At 50.2% G+C, this 27,393-nt stretch overlaps 1 protein-coding gene across 2 annotated transcripts in view; it reads left to right on the plus strand.

Annotated features, from left to right (window-relative positions):
* The window catches only part of LOC308577492 (transducin-like enhancer protein 1), a 41,990-nt gene extending 17,502 nt beyond the window's left edge, over positions 1 to 24,488 (plus strand). For both annotated transcript variants that reach the window (XM_081177717.1, XM_081177718.1), the window contains exons 8-21: positions 3,344 to 3,539; positions 5,170 to 5,186; positions 7,202 to 7,306; positions 8,646 to 8,696; positions 9,790 to 9,936; positions 11,117 to 11,252; positions 12,303 to 12,484; positions 14,393 to 14,472; positions 16,297 to 16,546; positions 17,580 to 17,827; positions 19,921 to 20,068; positions 21,445 to 21,595; positions 22,377 to 22,453; positions 23,954 to 24,488. In XM_081177717.1, the coding sequence (XP_081033843.1) occupies positions 3,344 to 3,539; positions 5,170 to 5,186; positions 7,202 to 7,306; positions 8,646 to 8,696; positions 9,790 to 9,936; positions 11,117 to 11,252; positions 12,303 to 12,484; positions 14,393 to 14,472; positions 16,297 to 16,546; positions 17,580 to 17,827; positions 19,921 to 20,068; positions 21,445 to 21,595; positions 22,377 to 22,453; positions 23,954 to 24,061 (1,896 nt within the window). In that variant the 3' untranslated portion in view covers positions 24,062 to 24,488. The remainder of the gene's footprint in view (positions 1 to 3,343; positions 3,540 to 5,169; positions 5,187 to 7,201; positions 7,307 to 8,645; positions 8,697 to 9,789; positions 9,937 to 11,116; positions 11,253 to 12,302; positions 12,485 to 14,392; positions 14,473 to 16,296; positions 16,547 to 17,579; positions 17,828 to 19,920; positions 20,069 to 21,444; positions 21,596 to 22,376; positions 22,454 to 23,953) is intronic.
* The last annotated feature ends 2,905 nt before the right edge of the window (positions 24,489 to 27,393 follow it).

The raw sequence follows: 27,393 nt of genomic DNA on the forward strand, positions 1-27,393 counted from the left end.
AATGCAGAATTTGGGGGTGGTGCAGATTTTGAGAGGTGCTTCTGCCCTTTCAGTGTGCAATTTCCTAGGTTTCCTAGGCTCGCCTTTAAATGCAAACCGAATCTGATTTCTCCCGGGTCCTCTTGTGTTTCTCGCTCACGAAAGCTCAGCACGGACGCCATCCTGAATCTTACAGAGAGGGAGGGAGAAAGGGGAGCCCTTTTAAAGGTGTGTTGGCAGGGACGGCAGATTGCTCCATCGCCGCGGTTAATGAGCGGATTAGAAAAGGCTCTAACCGGAGGGACGCGGTAATGATAATGGCTGTGGGTAATTGGATTTAGCGCAAAAGGCTGGGGAGTCCTGAGTGGGACGTCTGGAATGGGGGGGGGGAAAGGGCACGTGATAACGCACAGCGGCGGAAAGACTGGAACTGGAGCCGGCGAGCTCTAGGAAAGGATGGCAGGTTTGTGTCTGCCGAGAAGGACTTGGCAGCGGGAGGTTTTCGCGCGTTCCGAGTGCCAGCCAGCCATCCCTTTCCCCAAACACCATTTTCAGGGTTCCAGCCAGCCATACCCTTTCCCCAAACATCATTTTCAGGGTTCTAGCCAGCTGTTCCCTTTCCAAAGCACTCCATTTTCAGGGTGCCAGCCAGCCATGCCCTTTCCAAAGCACACCATTTTCAGGGTGCCAGCCAGCCATGCTCTTTCCCCAAGCACCATTTTCAGGGTGCCAGCCAGCCATGCTCTTTCCCCAAGCACCATTTTCAGGGTGCCAGCCAACCATACCCTTTCCCCAAGCACCATTTTCAGGGTGCCAGCCAGCCATACCCTTTCCCCAAGCACCATTTTCAGGGTGCCAGCCAGCCATGCCCTTTTGAAAGCACTCCATTTCCAGGGTGCCAGCCAGCCGTACCCTTTCCTCAAGTACCATTTCCAGGGTGCCAGCCAGCCGTGCCCTTTCCAAAGCACTCCATTTCCCGGGTGCCAGCCAGCCATACCCTTTCCCCAAACACCATTTCCCGGGTGCCAGCCAGCAGTGCCCTTTCCAAAGCACTCCCTTTTCAGGGTTCCAGCCAGCCATGCCCTTTCCCCAGGCACCGTTTCCAGGCCTGGAAAAGGGCCAGCCAAGCCCTTTCCCAAGACACTCCATTCCAATCCCCTCCCCACAGATATAAGGCCTCTGATGACCCCTTTATGTGTCCCAGGGCAGTGGAAGTTGAGTTGACGCAAGACCGCATAGTCTTGGTAGTGGAGTCTGTGGGCTGTTTTATCTTGAGGACTACACACTTGACTCCATTTTTCTTACTTCTCCTTCTTCTAAATGGAAACAGTTGATAAGGGCTGAGCTCGATTTTACGCTCTGTATTATTTGGATTGTTTGCTCCCCGCTCTCCGGCCAGGAAAATCTCCCAGAGCGGCTTTCACACAATCGGAACAAGACAGTATCTACCCGCAGACTTACTATTTCATAAAACAAACAACCCGTGCCTACGACATGCAAGGAAAAAGGAACAGGGAGGGTAGAGGAAAACACTGCTATCGCACAGTGCGAAGGCAAAGCACACAGACTGGACAGCGTCCCTCTCTGCTTAATATTCAGAGTGTACCAGAGTTATTCTTAAAATAAAATCATGGAAAAGAGGTTTTTTTTTTAAAAAAAAGGGGGGTTTCTGTTTGAGTGGCTGGGGCAACCCAGGCAGGGCACAAATAATAAAAACATTATAATTTTTCTTCGGTGCGTTGTAAGACAGTGAGAGAATGGAAACAGCTCCGAGTGGCGGCTGCAGAAATCCCGAGCGGGGAATTGGTTTGCGGTAACGTGGTTAACCTGTGAGGCAGCCGCTCCTATTGGTTCCTTTTTGTTTAAAAAAAGTGTTTTCCTTCCTTTGTAGCAGAACGAACGGGCCATATTTAATTTAAAAGGCTTGAGGAAGCGAAGGCTGACCCAGTTTCTGGAGCACGCATGGTTTTTTCTGACAGGAAGGGAGTTAAGGAGCGAAGGAGATGAGCAATCTCTCCTTTGCACAGCCCCTCCTCCTGGGAGGCAGTGTGGCTTAGTGGTTAGAGCGCCGGATTTGACCTGGGAGACCCAGGGTTCGAATCCCCACTCAACCACGAAGCTCGCGGCCTCGGCATGAGGCCAGGAAACTGTCTCTTGGCGAGCTGGTTGTCAGAAAAGAGATTCTGAAAAAACATCAGGAAGAACTTTCTGAAATTAAGAGTTGTTATGACGGCGGAACAGACTCCCACTAGAAGTGGTGAACTCTCCTTCCTTGGAGGTTTCTAAGCAGAGGTTGGACGGCCGTCTCTCATGGATGCTTTCGCTGAGATGCCTTCATTGCAGGGGGCTGGTCTAGATGACCGCTGGGGTCCCTTCCAGCTCCCCAGTCCTGTGCATAGCTGTCAAGCGTCCCTTATTTGGCGGGACAGTCCCTTATCCCAGCGCCGTGTCCCGCTGCTGTCCCTTATTGATGATGTCCCTTAAATTTCCCGGGTTTCAAAGGAAGCAGCTCCTCTCCCTCCCTCCCTCCCTCCCTGCCGGCCAGGGAGGAGGGAGGCTCCAACCGTGTTGCTTGGCTGCGTTGCTCACCCAATAAGGAGTCTAAGAACGACTGGGGGGTGGAGCTTGCATGCCTTGTGCCGATCAAATCGCCTTTGCTCAGCGCTTCCCAGCGGATAGGTGACGGTGGTTTTCCTTGCTGCGTCCCCTTTGCCGGGTTGCTGCGCTGTGGGAACCACCGCTTGAGGCTTCGTTTGGCTGCTGGCTGGGCTTTCTGCCTTTAGCTTGGAGGGGCTCAGAAGCTGAACATACCTGTGCCCTGAAAATCCCTTATTTTGGCTGCTGGTCCCTTATTGACGATGTCCCTTAAATTTCCCGGGTTTCAAAGGAAGCAGCTCCTCACCCTCCCTCCCTGCCGGCCAGGGAGGAGGGAGGCTCCAACTGTGTTGCTTGGCTGCGTCGCTCACCCAATAAGGAGTCTGAGAACGACTGGGGGGTGGAGCTTGCATGCCTTGTGCCGATCAAATCGGCCGCGTTGCCTGGGGACTCGCCTTTGCTCAGCGCTTCCCAGCGGAGAGGTGACGGTGGTTTTCCTTGCTGCGTCCCCTTTGCCGGGTTGCTGCGCTGTGGGAACCACCGCTTGAGGCTTCGTTTGGCTGCTCGCTGGGCTTTCTGCCTTTGGCTTGGAGGGGCTCAGAAGTTGAACATACCTGTGCTTGGAAAATCTCTTATTTTGGCTGCTGATCCCTTATTTTCGAGGCTGCTGGTCCCTTATTTTCAAATCTGTAAGTTGACAGCTATGGTCCTGTGATTCCACATTTGGTTCCCCCCCCCCTTCTATAAACCCCCTTCTGTCTCCTCGCAGCATCAACTACAAGCTCAACACCTCTCGCACCATGCGCCTCCCATCCCACTGACCCCTCACCCGTCCGGAATGCAGCCGGCCAGTCTGGCCACCCTGGGCAGTGCGTCCGGCTTGCTGGCGTTGTCCGGAGTGCTGGGCGCCCAAGCCCATCTCCTCGCCAAGGATGACCGAGGCCTTCTCGACACGGATCACAGAGGTACCAAAGTCTAACCTTTCCTCTTTTTTAAAAAAATAATTTTTATTAAGTACAAATTAGAAAACATACCGGTGCATATTTACAACAAAAGGAAATACAACAGAAAAAAAGAAAATATATATAACCAAGCCACGACTGGACCTAATGGTCAGGGGTCCCTTTACCTTTTTATAAAGATTTAAAATTAAGTGCGTTTTCACTTTCTGTGTGTGTGTAACCTCCGATCAACGATTTATACAGTGCCAGATATACGTATAAGCTAAGCAAGCTATAGCTTAGGGCCCCACTCTCTTGGCCCCCCCCCCAAAATATACTTCTTAATAGTATTTCACTGTTAATATACTTCTTCTTAATTGTACAGTGGTGCCCCGCAAGACGAATGCCTCGCAAGACGGAAAACTCGCTAGACGGAAGAGTTTTCCGTTTTGGAGGTGCTTCGCAAAACGAATCTCCTATGGGCTTGCTTCGCAAGACGAAAATGTCTTGCGAGTTCCTGCGGGGTTTTTTTCCTCCCCCCCTTTTCTAAGCCGCTAAGCCGCTTATCAGCTGATCTGATAAGCTGATAAGCCGCTAAAAGCCGTTAATAGCGCTAATCCGTCAATGGGCTTGCTTCGCAAAAAAACCGCTAGCCGAAGAGAATCACAGAACGGATTCTTTTCGTCTTGCGAGGCACCACTGTATTTCAGTTCAACAATTACCGTATTTTTTGCTTTATAAGACTCACTTTTCCCCTCCTAAAAAGTGTGCAGTGAAAGCAGCGATCCCTCTTGCTGTTCTGGCTTCTGGGATAGCTGCGCAGCCTGCATTCGCTCCATAAGACGCACACACATTTCCCCTTTTAGGAGGGAAAAGGTGAGTCTTATACAGCAAAGAATACGGTGTATACTAAAATAAAGGTTGCATAGATAACAGCCTCGCCGATAACTTCAGACCGGCTCATGTTCGTTAAGTCAGAAGTAAGTAACTGGCCTCTAGTTCCCTGGGCTTAGTCGGTTCACAGCCTAGGGGAGCAACCTGCTTTTTGCAAACCAGCTGGTCTCCTGGGGTCAGCGGCTGCTCATCTTTAGGCGACGACAACGACGACAAGTTACCTAACTTTTGTTGTTGTTTATTTCATGGAAGGGAGAAATGTGCTGTTCAATAACACACACACAAACACCCCAAAAAATTCCTGTTAGCCACTTAAAAACAGGGATACTGATACATAGATAGATAGATATAGAGATAGATAGATGATAGATAGATATAGATATAGATATAGATATAGATATAGATATATAGATATAGATATAGATATAGATATAGATAGATAGATATAGATATAGATATAGATATAGATATAGATATAGATATAGATATAGATATAGATAAATAGATGATAGAGAGAGAGAGATGATAGATGATAGATAGATAGATAGATAGATAGATAGATAGATAGATAGATGATAGATAGATAGAGATAGATAGATAGATAGATGATAGATAATATTATTTTAACATTTTGCTCACAAATATCAATTCTGCTGTTAGTTTCGTGTGTGCATTGTGGCTTTTTTTGAGATACTGAAATCTCTCTCTCTCTCTCTCTCCCCCTTTTCCCTGTTGCTGATCCGCGTTGCCATGGTGACAGAGAGAGACCCGGGTCCCGTAAGTATCTTTTTTCCCTCTCACCCCTTCCCTTCCATTCTTCAATCCTTCGCTCCCCCCCCCAATTGTTTAGCCGTACGGACGCCCCTTTCCTCCCCCCCCCCCCTTTGCTCGAGAAATCACTTCTAAACAGATGAATAATTTTAAAGCTCTGTATGTGTTTGGAGCTGGGGGGGAGATGGAGAAGAATGAGTGGGAAAAGCCCATTGAACAAAACATTTGCTGTAAAGGGTTTGGGAGGCAGCCAATTTGCGCTTTTGAAAATGGTGTGTGTGTGTGTGTGTGTGTGTGTCCTTGTTTTTTCCCCGGGAGGGGGGCATTGAGCATGTGACAAACCCCTTTTGTTGGTATATATATATATGTGTGTGTGTACACGTGTGTGTGTGTGTGTATTATATATGTGTGTGTGTGTGTATATATATATATGCATATATATGTGTGTGTGTGTATATGCATATATGTGTGTGTGTGTATATATATATATAAATTTATTTAATCATTTTTTCAATACAGACACCAACCACAAAAAACACACACAACAAAAACCACAATACAGTGGTGCCCCGCAAGACGAATGCCTCGCAAGAAGGAAACCCGCTAGACGAAAGGGTTTTCCGTTTTTGAGCTGCTTCGCAAGACGATTTTCCCTATGGGCTTGCTTCGCAAGACGAAAACGTCTTGCGAGTATTCCGATTTCCCCCCGCTCCCCCCCTTTTTCTATGCCGCTAAACCGCTAATAGACTTTTAGCCGCTAAGCTGCTAAGCCTTTAATAGCCGCTAATCTGCTAAACCGCTAATAGCGCTAAGCCGCTAATAGGGTTGCTTCGCAAGACGAAAATACCGCTAGACGAAGAGACTCACGGAACGGATTAATTTCGTCTTGCGAGGCACCACTGTACCACTAATAATACAGTTTAACAATTCAGATTTGAGTACTGCTCTATACCTATAACGACAATATCTCCCAACCTCTCCTCCCCCTACTTCCTGCCTTATCGCTTAAGTATTCCTTCCAGATTTCTTTGTATTTATCCATTCTTAATTTGCATCGATATGCAATCCGTTCGTAGGCAACTAGTCTGTCCATATTGTCAATCCATGTGCTCAATAGGATCTCTGCGGCTCTTCCAATTCATCAAAATAAGGTTTTTTTTGCTTCTAATATGGCACGGTACATCCATATTTTTTTTTTTTACCCCTTGTAATCTCCGTTTCCAGTGTGTGTGTGTGTGTGTGTGTGTATACACACACACACACCGTATTTTTCGCCCTAAAGGACGCACTTTTCCCCCTCCAAAAAATGAAGGGGAAATGTGTGTGCGTCCTATGGGTGAATGCAGGCTCCTTGGCTTCAGCGATAGCAACGCGAAGCCTCCAAAGCGCAGAGGGAGCGCTCCCTCTGCGCTCCGGAGGCTTCGCGTTGCTTTTGCTGAAGCCTGGAGAGTCCGCTCTTTGAGGCTGGTGGTGGGGGAAAGCAGTGCTTCCCCCGATCTCCAGCCCCAGAGGATCGGGGGGCAGCGGGAAGGTGCACGACGTTTCAGTCCCTTCTCCCTCCTGGTCGGAAAGCCCGCAGGAGTCGCGCGCGGTGGGGGAATTCCGCCACCTCCCGCAAAAGCAGGGAGAAGGTCTTGGAGTAGCGCACAGGCTGCGTGTAGCCTGTCCGCTGCTCCCAGAGCTGCGGGTGGGGGGAATCATATTTTTTCCCTTGATTCCCCCCCCTGTAAACTAGGTGCGTCCTATGGGCCGGTGCGCCCTATAGGGCGGAAAATACGGTGTGTGTGTGTGTGTGTGTGTGTGTGTGTATATATATATATATGGGGGAGGCGGGTGCTACTGCCAAAATATCAGGACAGAAAAAGGCGGTTGAACTATGGAACTCACTGCTGGGTGAACTCAGTTGTTTTCTAAAAATCGGATAGATGCTTATTTCCTTGACGTCTAATGGGAGGGCTTTTCATGGGGAGGGCAGGTGTGGCGACTGAAATATTGAAACAGACACTTTCCTCCTTCCCCAGAGTTCCTTAGCGCTGTCCAACGGGGAGCGAATGCGAGCCATTTCGGAGTATCTGAACAGCAGCAAAAAGAGGAAAACGGAGGAGAAGGAATACGCCACAGACTACGTACGGCGGGCTGGGCTTGGGGGCTTGGGGAATGGGAAACTAGGCGCACACCGCAGTTTGCATAACAGTGACAATTGCAGTGGTACCTTGGTTCTCAAACTTAATCCGTTCCGGAAGTCCGTTCCAAAACCAAAGCATTCCAAAACCAAGGCGCGCTTTCCCATAGGAAGTAATGCAAAATGGATCAATCCGTCCCAGACTTTTAAAACAACTCCTAAATCAGCAATTTAACATGAATTTTACTATCCAACAAGACCATTGATCCCTAAAATGAAAGCAATAATCCATGTGCTGTACAGTGGTACCTCAGGTTGAGTACTTAATTCGTTCCGGAGGTCCGTTCTCAACCTGAAACTGTTCTTAATCTGAAGCACCACTTTAGCTAATGGGGCCTCCTGCTGCTGCCGCGCCGCCAGAGCCCAATTTCTCTTCTTATCCTGAAGCAAAGTTCTTAACCTGAAGCACGATTTCTGGGTTAGCGGAGTGTGTAACCTGAAGCGTATGTAACCCGAGGTACCACTGTACAGTGGTGCCTCGCAAGACGAAATTAATCCGTTCCGTGAGTCTCTTCGTCTTGCGGTTTTTTCGTCTTGCGAAGCACGGCTATTAGCGGCTTAGCGGCTATTAACGGCTTAGCGGCTTTAAGAAAAAGGAAACAAACTCGCAAGAACTCGCAAGACGTTTCATCTTGCGAAGCAAGCCCATAGGGAAATTCGTCTTGCGGAACGACTCAAAAAACGGAAAACTCTTTCGTCTTGCGCATTTTTCGTCTTGTGAGGCATTCGTCTTGCGAGGTACCACTGTACTATAAAATAAATAAGACAGTATTGTAGATGATAAAAGTTAAAATCATTTTTTTTCTTACCTGCACTGATGATAGTCATTGTTTGGATTGGGGGGCTTTTATCCATTTCCACAGACACACAATCAATCAATCAATCAATCAATCAGTAGCTGAACGGGGTTACACACAGCCACGAAAACAAATAAACCGAAAAAGCCCCCAAAACGCAAAATAAATAGCAAAAACAAAAGCGCCAAACTTAATCCGTTCCGGAAGTCCATTTGACTTCCGAAATGTTCGAAAACCAAGGCACAGCTTCTGATTGGTGCAGGCGCCCCGGAAACAATAGCCGACTCCCGCATCGGACGTTCGGCTTCCGAAAAACGTTCGGAAACCAGAAGACTTCCAGGTTTTCGACGTCTGAGAACCAAGGCGTTTGGGAACTAAGGTGCCGCTGTAATTGCACATTTATTGAAAGTATTTAGTTTAAGGAATTCACAGAGCTGGTATTGGGGGAGCCTCTCATAGCTTTCGTTTCCCCTCTTTTCTTTACAGGGCAGCGATGGAGACAAGAGCGAAGAAAATTTGGTGGTTGACGAGCTTTGCGTGCGTATAATAGAACTTGTGGCGGGCGTATAGATATTTCCAAGTTAATGACAGTAGGCTATGGTCTGTGGGTTAAACCACAGAGCCTAGGACTTGCCGATCGGAAGGTCGGCGGTTCGAATCCCTGCAATGACGGGGTGAGCTCCCGTTGCTCGGTCCCTGCTCCTGCCCACCTAGCAGTTCGAAAGCACGTCAAAGTGCAAGTAGATAAATAGGTACCACTCTGGCGGGTAGGTAAACAGCATTTCCGTGCGTTGCTCTGCTTCGCCAGAAGTGGCTTAGTCCTGCTGGCCACAGGACCCGGAAGCTGTACGCCGGCTCCCTCGGCCAATAAAGCGAGATGAACGCCGCAACTCCAGAGTCGGCCATGACTGGACCTAATGGTCAGGGGTCCCTTTGCCTTTACTTAAAACACTTAATTATAAAAGCAGCGTAAAGTACAGTATAAAAACGTGAATAACAATAAAAACTGAAAATCAATCAGATGATCCCCAGTGCTAGCTGGCTGAATTGGTCCGCCTTGGGCCAGCGAGGAGGCCTGGGTAGAATTAGCTGTGGGGTCTCAGAGCGGGTGATCTTCATAAAAGGGAAGAGAAAGTAAATAAAAGATCAGGCTGAATTCAAATTAAACTAGAAGGGGGTTAGTCCCGCTTCACAAACCAAAGCCTGTTTTGCTCGTTCGGTGCCCCAATATTGGCTGTTGAGAATTTTGTTTGAGGTTTCCAGAAAGCAGATATCTGAACAGGAACTATTTACCCTATTTTTCGCTCTATAAGACGCACCAGACCACAAGACGCGCCTAGTTTTTGGAGGAGGAAAACAAGAAAAAAAATATTCTGAATCTCAGAAGCCAGAACAGCAAGAGGGATCGCTGCGCAGCGAAAGCAGCAATCCCTCTTGCTGTTCTGGCTTCTGGGATAGCTGCGCAGCCTGCATTCGCTCCATAAGACGCACACACATTTCCCCTTACTTTTTAGGAGGGAAAAAGTAAGTCTTATAGAGCAAAAAATGCCGTAGTTGGAAAGGACCTCTGATACCTGTCTGTCTGTCTCTCTCTCTTTCTGTGTGTCTGTTTCTGTTTTCCCCGTACCAGGATCCCTCCTCGCCCCACAGCGTCAATTCCTTCTCCTCCCGGGAAAACGGTGTCGATAAAATCTCCCTGCAGAGGAAAGAGTCCATGCAGCTCAGTCCCACATCTTGTAGCTCCTCCCCACCCCGGATCACCAAGGAGGTGGTCACGGTACGTGCGTAATTTCGTGGGATCTACGCCTTCCTGCGTCCAGGGGATCCAGGGAGCATTTTTTTTGGGGGGGAGCCCCGACAATTGAGGCACAGAGCAGCTCGTTCTCGTCCTGTTTCCACGAAAGTCATGGCTTTGTTTGATGGATTTTGTACATATATATACCGCTTAGAGTAGGAAAACAACCTCGCAGGTAAACTGGTCCCGAGTTGCGAAGAGCTTTACACACTGATAGTGACACCTTGAACCTTGAAAACACCGTAAGCGTCCAGCAGACCTGGTCGGAACAGGCGGTCTTTCAGATGTTCGGAGCTTACCATGTTTGGTGCCTCCAGCTAATGATTATGTTATATTTATAATATAATAAATTTGCTTCCATCAAATTACGAAGCCACAGTAAAGCTTAAAAACTTCCCTGTACAAGGCTGCCTTCAGGTGTCTTCTAAAAGCCTGCGCCATTGTTTATTTCCTTGACATCTGATGGGAGGGTGCCACTACCAAGAAGGCCCTGCCACCTCACGTCATAGCTGTCAACTGTCCCTTATTTGGCGGGAAACTCCCTTATCCCAGCGCTGTGTCCCGCTGCTGTCCCTTATTGATGATGCCCCTTAAATTTCCCGGGTTTCAAAGGAAGCAGCTCCTCTCCCTCCCTCCCTCCCTGCCAGCCAGGGAGGAGGGAGGCTCCAGCTGTGTTGCTTGGCTGCGTTGCTCACCCAATAAGGAGTCTAAGAACGACTGGGGGGTGTAGCTTGCATGCTTTGTGCCGATCAAATCGGCCGCGTTGCCTGGGGACTCCCCTTTGCTCAGCGCTTCCCAGCGGAGAGGTGACAGTGGTTTTCGTTGCTGCATCCCCTTTGCCGGGTTGCTGCGCTGCGGGAACCACCGCTTGAGGCTTCGTTTGGCTGCTGGTTGACTAAAATCCCTTATTTTGGCTGCTGATCCCTTATTTTCGAGGCTGCTGGTCCCTTATTTTCAAATCTTTAAGTTGACAGCTATGCCTCACGTCTCGCAGAGACACAACCACCAGAAGACACACACACCCCGAGCTAGACCTCAGTTGTCGTCGTGGTTTTTTCTTTTAAGAGTGGGAAGGACTTTGTCCGCTCTCCCCGAGCTTCTCTGAGAAAGGGATGGGGGCAGAGGTGTAAATAAATGAAATTAAAGCAGTAATACCTTCCAGGTAGAGAAAGCGGGCACCCCCGGTTTGAAGTCCAGCACCCCGACTTCCCAAGGTGAAGGGACGGCGCCGGGATCCTCCAGCAGTAGTACGCCACAGCTCCGTCCAGGGGTCACAAAGCAGACGGTGGAATCTCTCGGTAATTTGGGGGAGATTGGAAGCGGGTCTGTGATTTGGGCGGGGCAGAGTGGGGAGGTGTGTGAACTGCTGTCAAACTGGCCTTCAAGTCCTTTTGGCTTTTTCTTGCTATAGAAATAAGGTTGTAAGGCTGTCGTCACGCTGCAGTTCCTGCGGCCGCCAGTAGGGGGCTACCCAACTCCAGTGTGACGAGCAGCAGGCAGGAGAGAGAGAAAGCAAGCAGGGCAGGGAGCCCAGGTGAACTTTTTAATGCAGGCGGAGGCACTGTGAAGTTTGCAGAGACTCTGTGTGCTTCACAGAGCAGCAAAAGAGCTTCACAAGAACAGCTTGCTAAACTGCTCGCCATGTTTAATGGAGTGCTTATTATTATATCCTAATAATCCATTGTGGGACGCGGGTGGTGCTGTGGGTTAAACCACAGAGCCTAGGACTTGCCGATCAGAAGGTCAGCAGTTCTAATCCCCGCGACGGGGTGAGCTCCCGTTGCTCGGTCCCGGCTCCTGCCAACCTAGCAGTTCGAAAGCACGTCAAAGTGCAAGTAGATCAATAGGTACCGCTCTGGCGGGAAGGTAAACGGCGTTTCCGTGGGCTGCTCTGGTTCGCCAGAAGTGGCTTAGTCCTGCTGGCCACATGACCTGAAAGCTGTATGCCGGCTCCCTCGGCCAATAAAGCAAGATGAGTGCCGCAACCCCAAGGTTGACCGCGACTGGACCTAGCGGTCAGGGGTCCCTTTACAGCATACGGCTTCTGGGTCATGTGGCCAGCATGACTAAGCCGCTTCTGGCACACCAGAGCAGCGCACGGAAACGCCGTTTCCCTTCCCGCCGCAGTGGTACCTATTGATCTACTTGCACTTTGACGTGCTTTCGAACTGCTAGGTTGGCAGGAGCAGGGACCGAGCAACGGGAGCTCACCCCGTCGCGGAGATTTGAACCGCCGACCTTCTGATCGGCAAGTCCTAGGCTCTCTGGTTTAACCCACAGTGCCACCCGCGTCCCATCCCTTTAGCTTTATCTCTCATCTATTCCTTGATCCTTTTCTTCCACTTCAGCCCTGAGCCTGCGAAATCCACTCACGGTCCAGAGCTCCTACCAAGCCGCCTTCAATGTGGCTCACGCGTCCGTCAACGGCGACATGGCGAGCGCGGGGCCTTATGCGGGGCTGCACCTGGTAACCCCCCAGCTCAATGGGGCAGCGGTCGTGGGGGCCGCCAGCTACGGGCGCTCCCCTCTGGTGAGTATTTGAGCCATTGGGGCTTTGGGAAATGAGAGAGGGCTGCGCTATGCTGAGCCAACCATTGCTCCATCTAGACCAGTGCTGCCTACACAGGTTGGCAGCATCTTTCCAGCATTTCAGGCAGGGGGAACGTTCTCGGCCCAGCCTATAGATGCTGTGGATTGAGACTGCCAATGAGCCATCGCGCTTCCTCAAAGCAAAATGTAATGTTCCAGTCCTCAAGTTTCTGAACGAAAGCTAAGTCCGACCCGAGTTGAAGCCCACCTAGACCAGTGCTGCATACACTGGCTGGCAGCAGCTATCCAGCCTTTCAGGTGCCAGGCTTAGCTGAACCCAGAGATGCCAGGGAGTTGCACCCGGGACCAGCTGAAGACTGGCCACTCTGCCACTGAATTAAAACCTTCCACCTAAAGCTGAAAAGTGTCTGGTCTTCATGGTTGTGAAATCGAGGGTGGATTGAAGTAGCAGCAAATGATTTATTTATTGAGAAGTGGGAAATAGCCATCTCTTCCTGGGAAGATGCCTTTTTGGTTATCCTGCATTTGTAAGAAACTGATCTCTTGGCGTGGTGGCGCTTTGACACTCTCTGCTTATTTCGGCACCAGCTGAAAACATTTCCCCGCATCTTCAAGCGCATAGCAGGTATGTAGAATATTGGCCTGTGTTCCAATCTGGTTTTGTAGCTTATCATAGAATTGTAGAGTTCTATGTCTGCAAGGGACGCAGGTGGCGCTGTGGGTTAAACCACAGAGCCTAGGACTTGCCGATCAGAACGTCGGCGGTTCAAATCCCCGCAACGGGGTGAGCTCCCGTTGCTTGGTCCCTGCTCCTGCCGACCTAGCAGTTCTAAAGCACGTCAAGTGCAAGTAGATAAATAGGTACCACTCCAGTGGGAAGGTAAACGGCATTTCCGTGCGCTGCTCTGGTGTGCCAGAAGCGGCTTAGTCCTGCTGGCCACATGACCCGGAAGCTGTACGCCGGCTCCCTCGGCCAATAAAGCGAGATGAGTGCCGCAACCCCAGAGTCGGCCACGACTGGACCTAACGGTCAGGGGTCCCTTTACCTTTATGCCTGCAGGGCAGGAATCCTGCGCTGCTGGGTCTTTGCTTCAAATTATCTGGATCTTTTAACCGTCACTGCAACGAACTCCCTTCCCCGCTGCTCTCGCAGAACCAGGAGAGGCATAAAAAGAGTATAGGAGAGGTTGATTGACGCACGCACAGTCTCAAATTGCTTGGCAAAAACCCTGGAAAGGAGGGAACTATGTGGAGATGGGCGCTTCCCGTCCTCCCGACTGGTTTCCATGGAGAAATCATAGAATCCTAGAGTTGGAAGAGACCCCAAGGGCCATCGAGTCCAACCCCCTGCCAAGCAGGAAACACCATCAGAGCACTCCTGACATATGGTTGTCAAGCCTCTGCTTAAAGACCTCCAAAGGAGGAGACTCCACCACACTCCTTGGCAGCAAATTCCACTGTCAAACAGCTCTTACTGTCAGGAAGTTCTTCCTAATGTTTAGGTGGAATCTTCTTTCTTGTAGTTTGGATCCATTGCTCCGTGTCCGCTTCTCTGGAGCAGCAGAAAACAACCTTTCTCCCTCCTCTATGTGACATCCTTTGATATATTTCAACATGGCTATCATATCACCCCTTAACCTCCTCTTCTCCAGGCTAAACATGCCCAGCTCCCTTAGCCGTTCCTCATAAGGCATCGTTTCCAGGCCTTTGACCATTTTGGTTGCAGCCAGAGATGAGCTGCTCCGCCCATTAGGCCATGACGCTCCGCCAAGTCTGCCTTTTTGCCAATAAAGAGTTTGCTCCCACTTTGAGTCAGTGCCGGCTGGCTTTGTGAAACTCACATTGCTTCCTGTTAACCAAAGCAAATCCTCTCCTCTGGTCTGACCAGGTCGCCTACGACCCTCACTCTCACCTGCGGGTCCCGGGATTGTCGACAGGGATGCAGACAGGTGTGGCTTCAGCAAAGCCGTAAGTGATGGCGTGGGGGTCTGTGCGCGCAGCAAGGGCCAGATTTGGGGATTGAGGAGGGTGGCGTTCCACAGCCGAGCCTCGAAAGCAAAGCAACGATGGCAATAAACGGTGTCTAAAAATCTCCCCCTTTGTGTTCCCGTGTCTGAGCCTCTGAAGCTAACAGATAATAAAAATAATAATAGTAATAATAATAATTTATTATTTATACCCCGCCCATCTGGCTGGGTTTCCCCAGCCACTCTGGGCAGCTTCCAACAAACACTAAAATACAATAACCTATTTAAACATGAAAAGCTTCCCTAAACAGGGCTGCCTTTAGATGTTTTCTAAAAGTCTGGTAGTTATTTTTCTCTTTCACATCTGGTGGGAGGGCTTTCCGCAGGGCGGGTGCCACCACCGAGAAGGCCCTCTGCCTGGTTCTCTATAACTTGGCTTCTCGCAATAAGGGAACCACCAGAAGGCCCTCGGCGCTGGACCTCAGTGTCCGGGCTGAACGATGGGGGTGGAGCCGCTCCTTCAGGTATACTGGACCGAGGCCATTTAGGGCTTTCAAGGTCAGCCCCAACACTTTGAATTGCGCTCGGAAATGTACTGGGAGCTGGTGTAGGTCTTTCAAGACTGGTGTTATGTGGTCTTGGCGGCCGCTCCCAGTCCCCAGTCTAGCTGCCGCATTCTGGATTACTTGTAGTTTCTGGGTCACCTTCAAAGGTAGCCCCACGTAGAGCGCATTGCAGTAGTCCAAGCAGGAGATAACCAGAGCATGCGCCACTCTGGCGAGACAGTCTGGGGGCAGGGAGGGTCTCATCCTGTATACCAGAGGGAGCTGGTAGACAGCCGCCCTGGTAGACAGAATTAACCTGCACCTCCATGGACAGCTGTGAGTCCAAAATGACTCCCAGGCTGCGCACCTGGTCCTTCAGGGGCACAGTCACCCCATTCAGGACCAGGGAGTCCCCCACACTCGCCTGCCTCCTGTCCCCCCAAAACAGTCCTTCTGTCTTGCCAGGATTCAACCTCAATCTGTTAGCCGCCATCCATCCTCCAACCGCCTCCAGACACTCACACAGGACCTTCACCGCCTTCACTGGTTCCAATTTGAAAGAGAGGTAGAGAGGTAGATAATAGACAATAATAGATTGAGAATTTCCATCTGCTTTTTCATCCTTCTGCTTTCTTCAGAAGATCATTGGGCACTGCTGGCTTTGAAATGTAACCTGATTAGCCTTAAATAAATAAATGGTGGTTCACAACAGTCCTGCGAAGTAGGTTAGGGAGAGAGGGAGAGGGACTGGCTTAAGGTCGCCCTGTGACTTTCCTGGCCCATGGGCAAACTCGAACCCTCTTGTCTTCTCGCCTGATGATTTGCAGATTGTGGCTCCCATCACCGCCAAGTGATGGAGCGTAGCGGTCCCCAAATATCTTGCGAACAATGGCATGGAGAGTTTTGAGAAGAGAACACAGTGCTCCAGACCCAAACATTGTTATTTGCAGCTTCCTCTTGTGTGGACAGTTCTGTGTTTGGGTTTTTCTGGGCGTGGCAGAGAGGCCTGGAATGGAGTTTACGGGAAAAGGGCTTGGCCGGCAGGGCAGGAGAGGCCTACGCCACAACAGCGTTTTGCAAGGTCTCCCTTGTTTGCTGCAGAACTTTCCCTTAAGTCGTGCTGTTATTTAGTTCAATGGCAGCAAAGATTTTAGGGGAATGGCATTTCACGGCACCTTCCTATCCCCCTGGAGGGGGGCCTCACCCCACAGGGAATGGCGGTCCGGGGTCTTTTGGCCATTCCGTTCCCACCCAAAGCCTTCTCCCCGCTTCCCCCGCAGAGCGTACTCCTTCCACGTCAGCTCCGACGGGCAGATGCAGCCGGTGCCCTTCCCGCCCGACGCCCTCATCGGCTCGGGCATTCCTCGCCACGCCCGCCAGCTCCACACCCTGACGCACGGGGAGGTGGTCTGCGCCGTCACCATCAGCAATTCCACGCAGCACGTCTACACGGGGGGGAAAGGCTGCGTGAAGGTGTGGGACGTGGCCCAGCCGGGCGCAAAGACCCCCGTGGCGCAGCTGGACTGCCTGGTACGTACGAGGACAGGGGTGTGTGTGGGCGCGTTGGTTTGCGTGACTCGGTTTCCCTGGCGCATGCCTAGCGTCTCCCAGGACTTGGGTGCATTCGTGGTCCTTGCAAGATGGTTTTGTACTGCGGCTGCCGTTTTTATTGCTTCCTGTCTTTTAAAAGAAATATATCACCATCATTCCTTCTAGCACCGATCTTCAGGGGGGTGAGTGCCAATCATTTCTCACTAAAAATGGCACTTTCCATGTGTAAGAGGGGAGAAAACCCAAAGGGTCAACCCGCTAAAAATTAATCAGTTAATGAGGGATGGGCCTAGAATTATGATTTTCTGTTTGGGGTCAGGTCAGGGAAAGAGGACATGGAATGGAGTCTCTGATGAGGGTGTGGCTGGCAGGCTGGAGCCCTGAGCAGGATCACTCCATTTGCAATTTTATATTCTAACCTAGAGTAAGCCTTAAGCTGCTTAAAGGCTGGAAGGGGGAGTGTCTGGAGTGGGGTCAGGTGGGGGGGGAGAGGACATGGAATGGAGTCTCCGACAAAGGTTGTGGCTGGCAGGCTCCAGCCCTGAGCAGGATCACTCCACCTGCAATTTTATTTTCCAAGTGTGACTTAATAAACCTTTTGCCTCTTCGGTTGGTCTACGATTCAGACGTGTGGGATATTTCTGTGCTGTGTGAGCTATTTCTATCGCTTATGAAAGAAACTGGGAATATCGCCATTCCCTCTACAGTCAAATCCCGAACGCCTTGCAAGTCGAACCTTTCGGCTCCCGAACTCCACAAACCTGTTCTGGTTTGCGAACGTTCTTTGGAACCCGAACGTCTGACGGGGCTTCCGATTGGAGCTTCCTGCAGCCAATCAGAAGCCGCACTTTGGTTTCCGAACGTTTTGGAAGTCGAACGGACTTCTGGAACGGATTCCGTTTGACTTCCGAGGTACAACTGTATTCGCGATTTTCAGGGGTGAGCGCTGATCGTTTTGGCCATTCCAAACAGCGCCAGACGCTTCCTTAAACCTCTTCCTCCCTTGCCACAGAACCGAGAAAACTACATCCGGTCGTGCAAGCTCCTCCCCGACAGCAGAAGTTTGATCGTGGGCGGGGAGGCCAGCACCCTCTCCATATGGGACCTGGCGGCGCCGACTCCCCGGATCAAGGCGGAGCTGACGTCCTCTGCCCCAGCCTGCTACGCCCTGGCCATCAGTCCCGATGCCAAGGTCTGCTTTTCCTGCTGCAGCGATGGCAACATCGTGGTCTGGGACCTCCAGAACCAGACCCTTGTTAGGTGAGTGTTACCTGCTGGCAGTCTGTCTCCAGGAGATGGGCAGGTGTGGAGGACTCCCTGGTCCTGAATGGGGTAACTGTGCCCCTGAAGGACCAGGTGCGCAGCCTGGGAGTCATTTTGGACTTACAGCTGTCCATGGAGGCGCAGGTCAGTTCTGTGTCCAGGGCAGCTGTTTACCAGCTCCATCTGGTACGCAGGTTGAGACCCTATCTGCCCATGGACTGTCTGGCCAGAGTGGTGCATGCTCTGGTTATCTCCCGCTTGGACTACTGCAATGCGCTCTACGTGGGGCTGCCTTGGAAGGTGACCCGGAAACTGCAACTAATCCAGAATGTGACAGGTAGACTGGGGACTGGGAGACCACATAGCACCGGTCTTGAAAGACCTATATTGGCTCCCAGTACATTTTGGAGCACAATTCAAAGTGTTGGTGCTGACCTTGAAAGCCCTAAATGGCCCAGTATACCTGAAGGAGCGTCTCCACCCCCATCGTTCTATCCGGACACTAAACAACCAACTTTGGAAATTACTGCTTTAGTGGGACACCGGTTTCAGAAAAAAGGCCTTTTTGCCAGCAAAAATGTCACCCTTCTGTGATGACCCCTAAGTATTGTTGTTTAGTCGTTTAGTCGTGTCCGCCTCTTCGTGACCCCCTGGACCAGAGCACGCCAGGCACTCCTGTCTTCCACCGCCTCCCGCAGTTTGGTCAAACTCATGTTAGCAGCTTTGAGAACACTGTCCCACCACCTCGTCCTCTGTCGTCCCCTTCTCCTTGTGCCCTCCATCTTCCCCAGCATCAGGGTCTTTTCCAGGGAGTCTTCTCTTCTCATGAGGTGGCCAAAGTCTTGGAGCCTCAGCTTCACGATCTGTCCTTCCAGTGAGCTCTCAGGGCTGATTTCCTTCCGAATGGAGAGGTTTGATCTTCTTGCAGTCCATGGGACTCTCAAGAGTCTCCTCCAGCACCAGAATTCAAAAGCATCCATTCTTCGGCGATCAGCCTTCTTGATGGTCCAGCTCTCACTTCCATACATCACTACTGGGAAAACCATAGCTTTAACTATACGGACCTTTGTCGGCAAGGAGATGTCTCTGCTTTTTAAGATGCTGTCTAGCTTTGTCATTGCTTTTCTCCCAAGAAGCAGGCGTCTTTTAATTTCATGGCTGCTGTCACCATCTGCAGTGATCATGGAGCCCAAGAAATTAAAATCTCTCACTGCCTCCATTTCTTCCCCTTCTATTTGCCAGAAGGTGATGGGACCAGTGGCCACGATTTAGTTTTTTTGATATTGAGCTTCAGACCATATTTTGCGCTCTCCTCTTTCACCCTCATTTGCCAGTCAGGGGATCTGAGCATATCTGTCAACGTTTCCCTTTTTCTAAGGGAAATTCCCTCATTCCAAATAGGATTCCTTGCAAGATAAGGGAAAAGTAGACAGCTATGGTTCTGAGTGCTTTCAGAAAATGGAACTGGCGGAAATGACTGGCAGAATCCGAGACCAGGGAGAAGAGTCGGTGGAAGAAGATTGGAAAAAAATTAAAGACTATCTACAGAAATACTGTAAAATTAATGAATGTTAGAAAAATGTTGGAATGAAGTTATATGGCTTTAGTAGAAATGTTATAAGGAATTAAGTACAGATAGATTAATAGAGCATTAAAGGAATATATAAGGTTAGAATGAGTTTAGATAATTATAGGATAGAAAACAGAGGAAGATGGAAAGGAATTGCTGAATTAATTAATAGAAGTGGAATACAAAAAGGGAGGTGTGAGGAGGTCGTGGAAATAAGTGAATGAAAATGGGATAATGAAATGGTTTGATTTATTTTATTGTTTTTGTTTTGTTTTGTTAGTTGAATGTATTGTATTGCATTGTCTTTTTAGTGTTTAAGTTTTTGGAAAAATAATAAATATTATTTTTAAAAAACCAACAGAAAATAGCACCTGGTGCTTTGAAGGCCCGAAGTTCAGCTGTCTACTGGGGCTTCAAAGCACCAGCACTGTGCGAGACCCAGCGGATCGCTTATTCCAACGTGTCTAATCTGTCATTCCTGGAATATTGGGTGACTCTCCTTTTATCTCTTCCTTTCCAGGCAGTTCCAGGGTCACACGGACGGCGCCAGTTGCATTGACATCTCGAATGACGGCACCAAGCTTTGGACGGGAGGCCTGGACAACACCGTGCGGTGCTGGGACCTCCGAGAAGGGCGCCAGCTTCAACAGCACGACTTCACCTCACAGGCATGGGGAGGGGGGCAAAGGAGGGGGCAGAAGGGGGAGGAGACTCACCTGGTTGAAGTGGGCGTGACCTCTGGGCAGCCAATGATAGACGCAATCTCCCAGAACCCTCTTGAAAAAGACATCTGTGTTAGTGTCTATCGCTTTCTTGTGGCGGTGAGTTCCATATGTTAACGAGTCCTTGTGTGAACAAGGACTTCCCTGAATCTCTTACGAATTTCTAAATTTATGAACAAGCGAGAAAAAGCTTTCTTCTATTGGCACTGGCATAACTTTATACATATCCCATCATTTATTTATTTTTTTAAAAGCCTCTTTTTCTTGTTTTCAAAATAAAAATAACCCAATACTTTTTGGCATGGGAAGGTCTAAATCCCCGGGGGATTTTTCTGCCGTGTTTTCTTTATCTTAAAAACAAGAATTCAGAAATGTGAGGCGCAGAGAGGGGCGCTACAGTCTCCCCCCAAAAAAATCCATCCCCAAATTCCTGGCAATCTTCTTTCCATCCACTCGCCCTCTGGTTTCTCGGAGATTTCAGCAGGTCAATAATAATGAGGATTAGAAACTTGGGTGCATGTGTGAGAGAAATCACTGTTTTCGGCAACCGAAATAATTACACCATATCGCCTCCATCCGCATTGCAACTAGAAATGAGTACTAGAAACTTGGTGGGGGCTGAAATTAAGGGAGAGGCTTGCGAAACCCACGGGACTGTGGCCACCGCTCGGCCACAACCCTGGCGCATGCCCTGCTCTCAGTTCTCTTCCCGCTGACCCCATCAGTGCTCACTGAAGGCCCAATTGGGTGGGAGGTAGGGAGCTGACCAGTAGGTGGCGCTAAAGCCAATGGCAGGCAGAGCCACTTCCTGACAGGTTGAAGTGAGAAGTCAGGCTGGAAGTACCGTATTTTTCGCTCTATAGGACGCACTTTTCCCCCTCCAAAAATGAAGGGGGGGAAGTGTGTGCGTCCTAGGGAGCGAAGGCAGGCTTTCGCTGAAGCCTGGAGTTCCCGCCAGGCTCCACAGGCTTGCGGATATCAGCCTGCTGTCCCCGAAGCTGGAACAGCGAGACGGGGCGCTGCGCAGCCCTCCGTCTCGCTGTTCCAGCTTCGGGATGGCTGTGCAAAGCTGCGCTCCAAAGGCTTCAGGGATCTTTGAGGCTGGCGGTGGGGGAAAGCAGCCACTGTTCCCCGGCCTGCTCTTGAACGCACCTTGTTTTTGAGGGGGAGAACAAGATTTATTTTTTTTCCTATTCTCCCCCTTCTATGGTCCGGTGCGTCCAATAGAGCGAAAAATACGGTAGGTTTTGCACTGCTCCATTCTCCCTAATGGCTCAGCCGCCACTGTCTCCCGTCTATCCCCCCCACTCTTGCCCTTCCAGATATTTTCCCTGGGTTACTGCCCCACAGGGGAGTGGTTGGCGGTCGGGATGGAAAGTAGCCACGTCGAAATCCTTCACGTCTCGAAGCCCGAAAAGTACCAACTCCACCTCCACGAGAGCTGCGTCCTCTCCCTCAAGTTCGCCTCCTGCGGTAAGCCTGGAGTTTCTGCTAAAATTATTATTATTGTTGATTTATGTACTGCCCTTCATCACAGGGTCTTGGTGCAGTTCAGGCAATAAAACCACACAAGAGACATATTTTGTACTATGAACAGCTCAAATTGCCAACTGCAGCTTTTAAATCGGGGGAGGAGGTAAAGAGTAGACAGACCAACGGGTGCTTCTGCAGGATAGAGCCCTTTCCAGCCATAGCTGTCAACCGTCCCTTATTTGGCGGGACAGTCCCTTATCCCAGCGCCGTGTCCCGCTGCTGTCCCTTATTGATGATGTCCCTTCAATTTCCCGGGTTTCAAAGGAAGCAGCTCCTCTCCCTCCCTCCCTGCCGGCCAGGGAGGAGGGAGGCTCCAGCTGTGTTGCTTGGCTGCGTTGCTCACCCAATAAGGAGTCTAAGAACGATGGGGGGGGTGGAGCTTGCATGCCTTGTGCCAATCAAATCGCCTTTGCTCAGCGCTTCCCAGCGGAGAGGTGATGGTGGTTTTCCTTGCTGCGTCCCCTTTGCCGGTTTGCTGCACTGTGGGAACCACCGCTTGAGGCTCCGTTTGGCTGCTGGCTGGGCTTTCTGCCTTTGGCTCGGAGGGGCTCAGAAGTTGAACATACCCATGCTTGGAGAATCCCTTATTTTGGCTGCTGATCCCTTATTTTCGAGGCTGCTGGTCCCTTATTTTCAAATCTGTAAGTTGACAGCTATGGTCGGATGAGATTATTCTCTTTATTGAGAGGCGGCAAACAGCCTGTTTCTCCCCCCTTTACAGGGAAATGGTTCGTAAGCACCGGGAAGGACAACTTATTGAATGCCTGGAGGACACCCTACGGGGCCAGCATATTCCAGGTAAGAGAGAGCCAGGGTCAGGCCGCTGATGGGTGAGAGAGGAGACCTATGCAGAGTGGCTGTGGACCAACAATTCATTTATCCGTAAGAATTGGTGGTAATTCGTCTAGCTTCCGAACGCACATCCCTTTCTCCAATCAAATAAGTTGTCTGGAGAGTTGTTGATTTTTCTAGACAGGGGTAGGCAAACTAAGGCCCGGGGGCCGGATCCGGCCCAATCGCCTTCTCAATCCGGCCCACGGACGGTCCGGGAATCAGCGTGTTTTTGCATGAGTAGAATGTGTCCTTTGATTTAAAATGCGTCTCTGGGTTATTTGTGGGGCATAGGAATCCGTTCATTTTTTCCTTCAAAATATAACCCGGCCCCCCACAAGGTCTAAGGGACAGTGGACCGGCCCCCTGCCAAAAAAGTTTGCTGACCCCTGTTCTAGATGGTCAAGGGTCCAGAAACTGACCCTGATGAGGAACGGTTGAAGGAGCTAGGTATGTTTAGCCTGGGAGATAGAGGAGATAATGAGAGCCGCCTTCAAACATCTCCAGGGCTGTTGCGGGGCGGATGGAGAAAATTTGTTTTCTTCTGCTTCAGAGGGCAGGACTCGAACCCAGGGCTTCCAGTGATGGTTCCAACTAAACATTAGGAATAAATTTTCACCGGGGGGGGAAACAGACTCCATCGGGGGATGGACTCTCTCCTTCCTTGGAGGCTATTAGGCAGAAGTTCAGTCGATGCTTTAGCTGAGATTCCTGCATTGCAGAGGGGTTGGGATGGATGACCTTTGGGTTCCTTCCAACTTTTTTGCTTCCATTTTTTCCCTAGCATTTATTGGAGGGTTTTAGTTTTAAAGTTTTGTTTCCTGAGGTTCGGGGCGAGAACGGTGACCTCCTGCTCTCGTGAAAACCAAACCTGGCCTCCTTTCAACACCAGCAGCCAGACTGGTGACTGGGAGCAGCCGCCGAGACCATATAACACCGGTCTTGAAAGACCTACACTGGCTCCCAGGACGTTTCCGAGCACAATTCAAAGTGCTGGTGCTGACCTTGAAAGCCCTAAATGGCCTCGGTCCAGTATCCCTGAAGGAGCGTCTCCACCTCCATCGTTCTGCCCGGACACTGAGGTCCAGCTCCGAGGGCCTTCTGGCGGTTCCCTCACTGTGAGAAGCCAAGTTACAGGGAACCAGGCAGAGGGCCTTCTCGGTGGTGGCGCCCGCCCTGTGGAACGCCCTCCCGTCAGATGTCAAAGAGAACAACAACTACCAAACTTGTAGAAGACGTCTGAAGGCAGCCCTGTTTAGGGAAGCTTTTAATGTTTGATGTATTACAGTATTTTAATATTTTTTTGGAAGCCGCCCAGAGTGGCTGGGGAAGCCCAGCCAGATAGGCAGGGTATAAATAATAAAATTATTATTATTATTATTATTATTATTATTATTATTATTATTATTATTATTAACCCTTTCTCTTCCCCTCCTTTTTTTTTTAAAAAAAACCCCACACTTTCAGTCCAAGGAATCTTCGTCGGTCCTCAGCTGCGACGTTTCCACCGACGACCAGTTCATCGTCACCGGTTCCGGAGACAAGAAGGCGTCCGTCTACGAAGTGATATATTGAGGACAAGCCGGCCTCCTCGCTGAAAGAGAAAGGGGCGGATGACCCCCACAGTGTTTCCCCACCCCCCAGCCAAAGAATACACTTAAGCTTAGCCTGGAGAGCAAAGTTGGACCTCCTTTCTCCTGCTAAGCACGTTCCTTTCGTGGATGAGGGTTTCTGTTTGTGCCTGCGTTTGGGAAAGGGGAAAGAGGATTTCAGAAATAGGACTGCTGCTGCTTTTAATTCTCCCCAATCTGATTTTTTTATTTTTATTTTTTTCCGGTGGGGTCAAGAGGGAGTAGGGTTGCCTCTTTCCCCCGCAACTCTCTCTCTCCTTAATTGTGTGTTCAAATCTTAAACAACTCGGAACTGTTTCTTGTGTGTTTTGATCCTTCTTTTTTTTTAGAATCTTTAAAATAAAAACGGGATGGGTTGTTTTGTGGCACAACTCGGCCTCTGTTCCTTTTGTTTGGGAGATTTTCTCTCTGCCTGTCTGTCGTCTCTTTCTTACTTGTCCTCCTCCTCTCTCTCTCTCTCTGTCTTTCTTTCGTCTTTTCTGTCTCCTTCCTTCCTTCCTTGGGGAGCTTCCAGGGAGAGTAGGACAGGTCTGAAGGTAGTTTTCCAAACGATGGGTTGCGACTTACCTTTAATATCAGAATTCTCTGCGCTGTCAAGAAATGCCATCTTCCCACGCAAGCAAGAGAACATACCGTATTTTTTGCTCTAGAAGACTCACTTTCCCCCTCCTAAAAAGTAAGGGGCAATGTGTGTGCGTCTTATGGAGCGAATGCAGGCTGCGCAGCTATCCCAGAAGCCAGAACAGCAAGAGGGATTGCTGCTTTCGCTGCGCAGCGATCCCTCTTGCTGTTCTGGCTTCTGAGATTCAGAATTTTTTTTTCTTCTTTTCCTCCTCCAAAAACTAGGTGCATCTTGTGGTCTGGTGCGTCTTATAGAGCGAAAAATACGGTATATTGTGGTTCAAGCTTCTTTTCCAGACGGGCAAAGACATTCAAGGAACATGGCTGGGGCGTTTGGCCTGGGGAACAGCCCCCAAGGGCCAGACAAGAGAGATTTGCGGCCCTCCGGCCCTCTACTTCCCCCCCACCCCTACGGATGAGTGCTTCTAGCACCCTGTGGACATGAGAATGGATTTTACTGCATTCCCCTTCAAGGCGAGATTGCCCAAATCGGTCGAGGCACCTTGTGGACTCGGCTCTCGTGGTCTGTGCCAGAGAGCACGTGGAAGGTAAGGTAAAGGTAAAGGGACCCCTGACCATTAGGTCCTGTCGTGGCCGACTCTGGGGTTGCGGCGCTCATCTCGCTTTACTGGCCGAGGGAGCCGGCGTACAGCTTCCGGGTCATGTGGCCAGCAGGACAAAGCCGCTTCTGGCGAACCAGAGCAGCGCACGGAAACACCGTTTACCTTCCCTCTGGAGTGGTACCTATTTATCTACTTGCACTTTGACGTGCTTTCGAACTGCTAGGTTGGCAGGAGCAGGGACCGAGCAACGGGAGCTCACCCCGTCATTGCGGGGATTCGAACTGCTGACCTTCTGATCGGCAAGTCCTAGATTCTGTGGTTTAACCCACAGTGCCACCCACGTCCCTTGTGGTCCCAGCTCTCGTGGTCTGTGCCAGAGAGCACGTGGAAGGACTCGGATTCAAATCTCCGACATTCCACGTAGGGAAGGGAAAGGCGTCCGCTCGAAACCCCGAAGGACAGTCGACAAAGGGCTTGCCCACGCCAGAGTTCACTGTGCCCGCAGCCATTTCTGTCCCTGTATAATTTCCACAAATTCGCATAGCGTTACTCTCAAACACCACCAATCTTGATGCTTCGCTTTGTAAATTCAGGCTTACACGATACAGTGGACGCTAGGGTTGCGAACGTGATCCGTGCGGGATGCACATTCGCAACCCGCAGCGGCACATCTGCGTACATGCAGGTTGCAATTCAGCGCTTCTGCGCATGTGCAAAGCACGATTTAGTGCTTCTGCGCATGCACGAACGCCGAAACCTGGAAGTAACCTGTTCCAGTACTTCCGGGTTTTGGCAGTCCGTAACCCAAAAAAAACCGCAATCTGAAGTGTCTGTAACCTGAGGTATGACTACGGGGACAACCCAATAAATTTGGGGGAAAATGGGGCTCCAAACCACTCCACACAGGGTTGCAGATTATTCAGTGCGATACTTCTCTTTGTAGACCTGCTACTTCCCCAACACTTGAATGTTTCTTTTTTTGCCTGGGCTCATAACTGCCCAGTGCAGAATGGAGGCATATATTTTCCCTCCCTCCCACCTCCTTTTCACCCCTCAGATTTTCCCAAACCCAGAAAACTGCACAAAGCAAACCACATTTTTTTAAAAAAAAATCTGCATGGCAGTGGGGTTCGTCTAGATGACTCTTGGGGTCCCAACTGTACAATTTTGTAGGAATTGTGTGCTGAGATTTTACAATTGCTCCTGTTTCTTTTCTAGCCTATTAGTAAGGGGGGGAGCTTTTATATAGAGATTGAGAAGGAGGGGGAGATCCCTCAGGTGTGCACAAAACCAGAAAATTCCACTGATACTTAATTGTCATCATTGAATAAACAAATTGGATGGTGGAGACAAACTCAAAAAACCTCATTATCTGCCTATATAAATGGAAATGCAATGATGTCGTCACACTGCAATTCAACAGCAGAGCAAGGACTGGTCGGCTGACCCAGGTGAGCTGTTCAATGCCTGTTCCCCCCTCCTTACCTACAGCAAGTTTTTATGGGGGGAGAAGGCCCTTTACTTGTGTTTTTTCCTATTTTATATTGAACAGCCAGCCCTCCCCCCATCCAAAAGATCCCTGGGACATGTACTTTGCTCAGGGTGCTGCGATACTCGAAGGGGTTAGTCAGTCCTTTCTCACAGGGGATTCTGGGAACCGTAGCGCAGAAACTCTGGTGAAGTTTGAAGGAACTGGGTGGGGTTTCGGGAAAAGGGCGCCGCAGGCCAAACGGGACCCCTCACTTTCCTAGACCCCAAAACTTCTCCATCTCTCTGCCATAGCTGTCAACTTAGATTTGAACATAAGGGACCAGCAGCCTCGAAAATAAGGAATCAGCAGCCAAAATAAGGGATTTTCCCAGCACAGGTATGTTCGACTTCTGAGCCCCTCTGAGCCAAAGGCAGAAAGCCCAGCCAGCAGCCAAACGAAGCCTCAAGCGGTGGTTCCCACAGCGCAGCAACCCGGCAAAGGGGACGCAGCAAGGGAAACCACCGTCACCTCTCCGCTGGGAAGCGCTGAGCAAAGGCGAGTCCCCAGGCGACGGGGCCGATTTGATCGGCACAAGGCATGCAAACTCCACCCCCCAGTCAT

Source organism: Podarcis bocagei (genome assembly GCF_964188305.1).
Source record: "Podarcis bocagei genome assembly, chromosome: 18".
NCBI classification, from domain to species: Eukaryota; Metazoa; Chordata; class Lepidosauria; order Squamata; family Lacertidae; genus Podarcis; species Podarcis bocagei.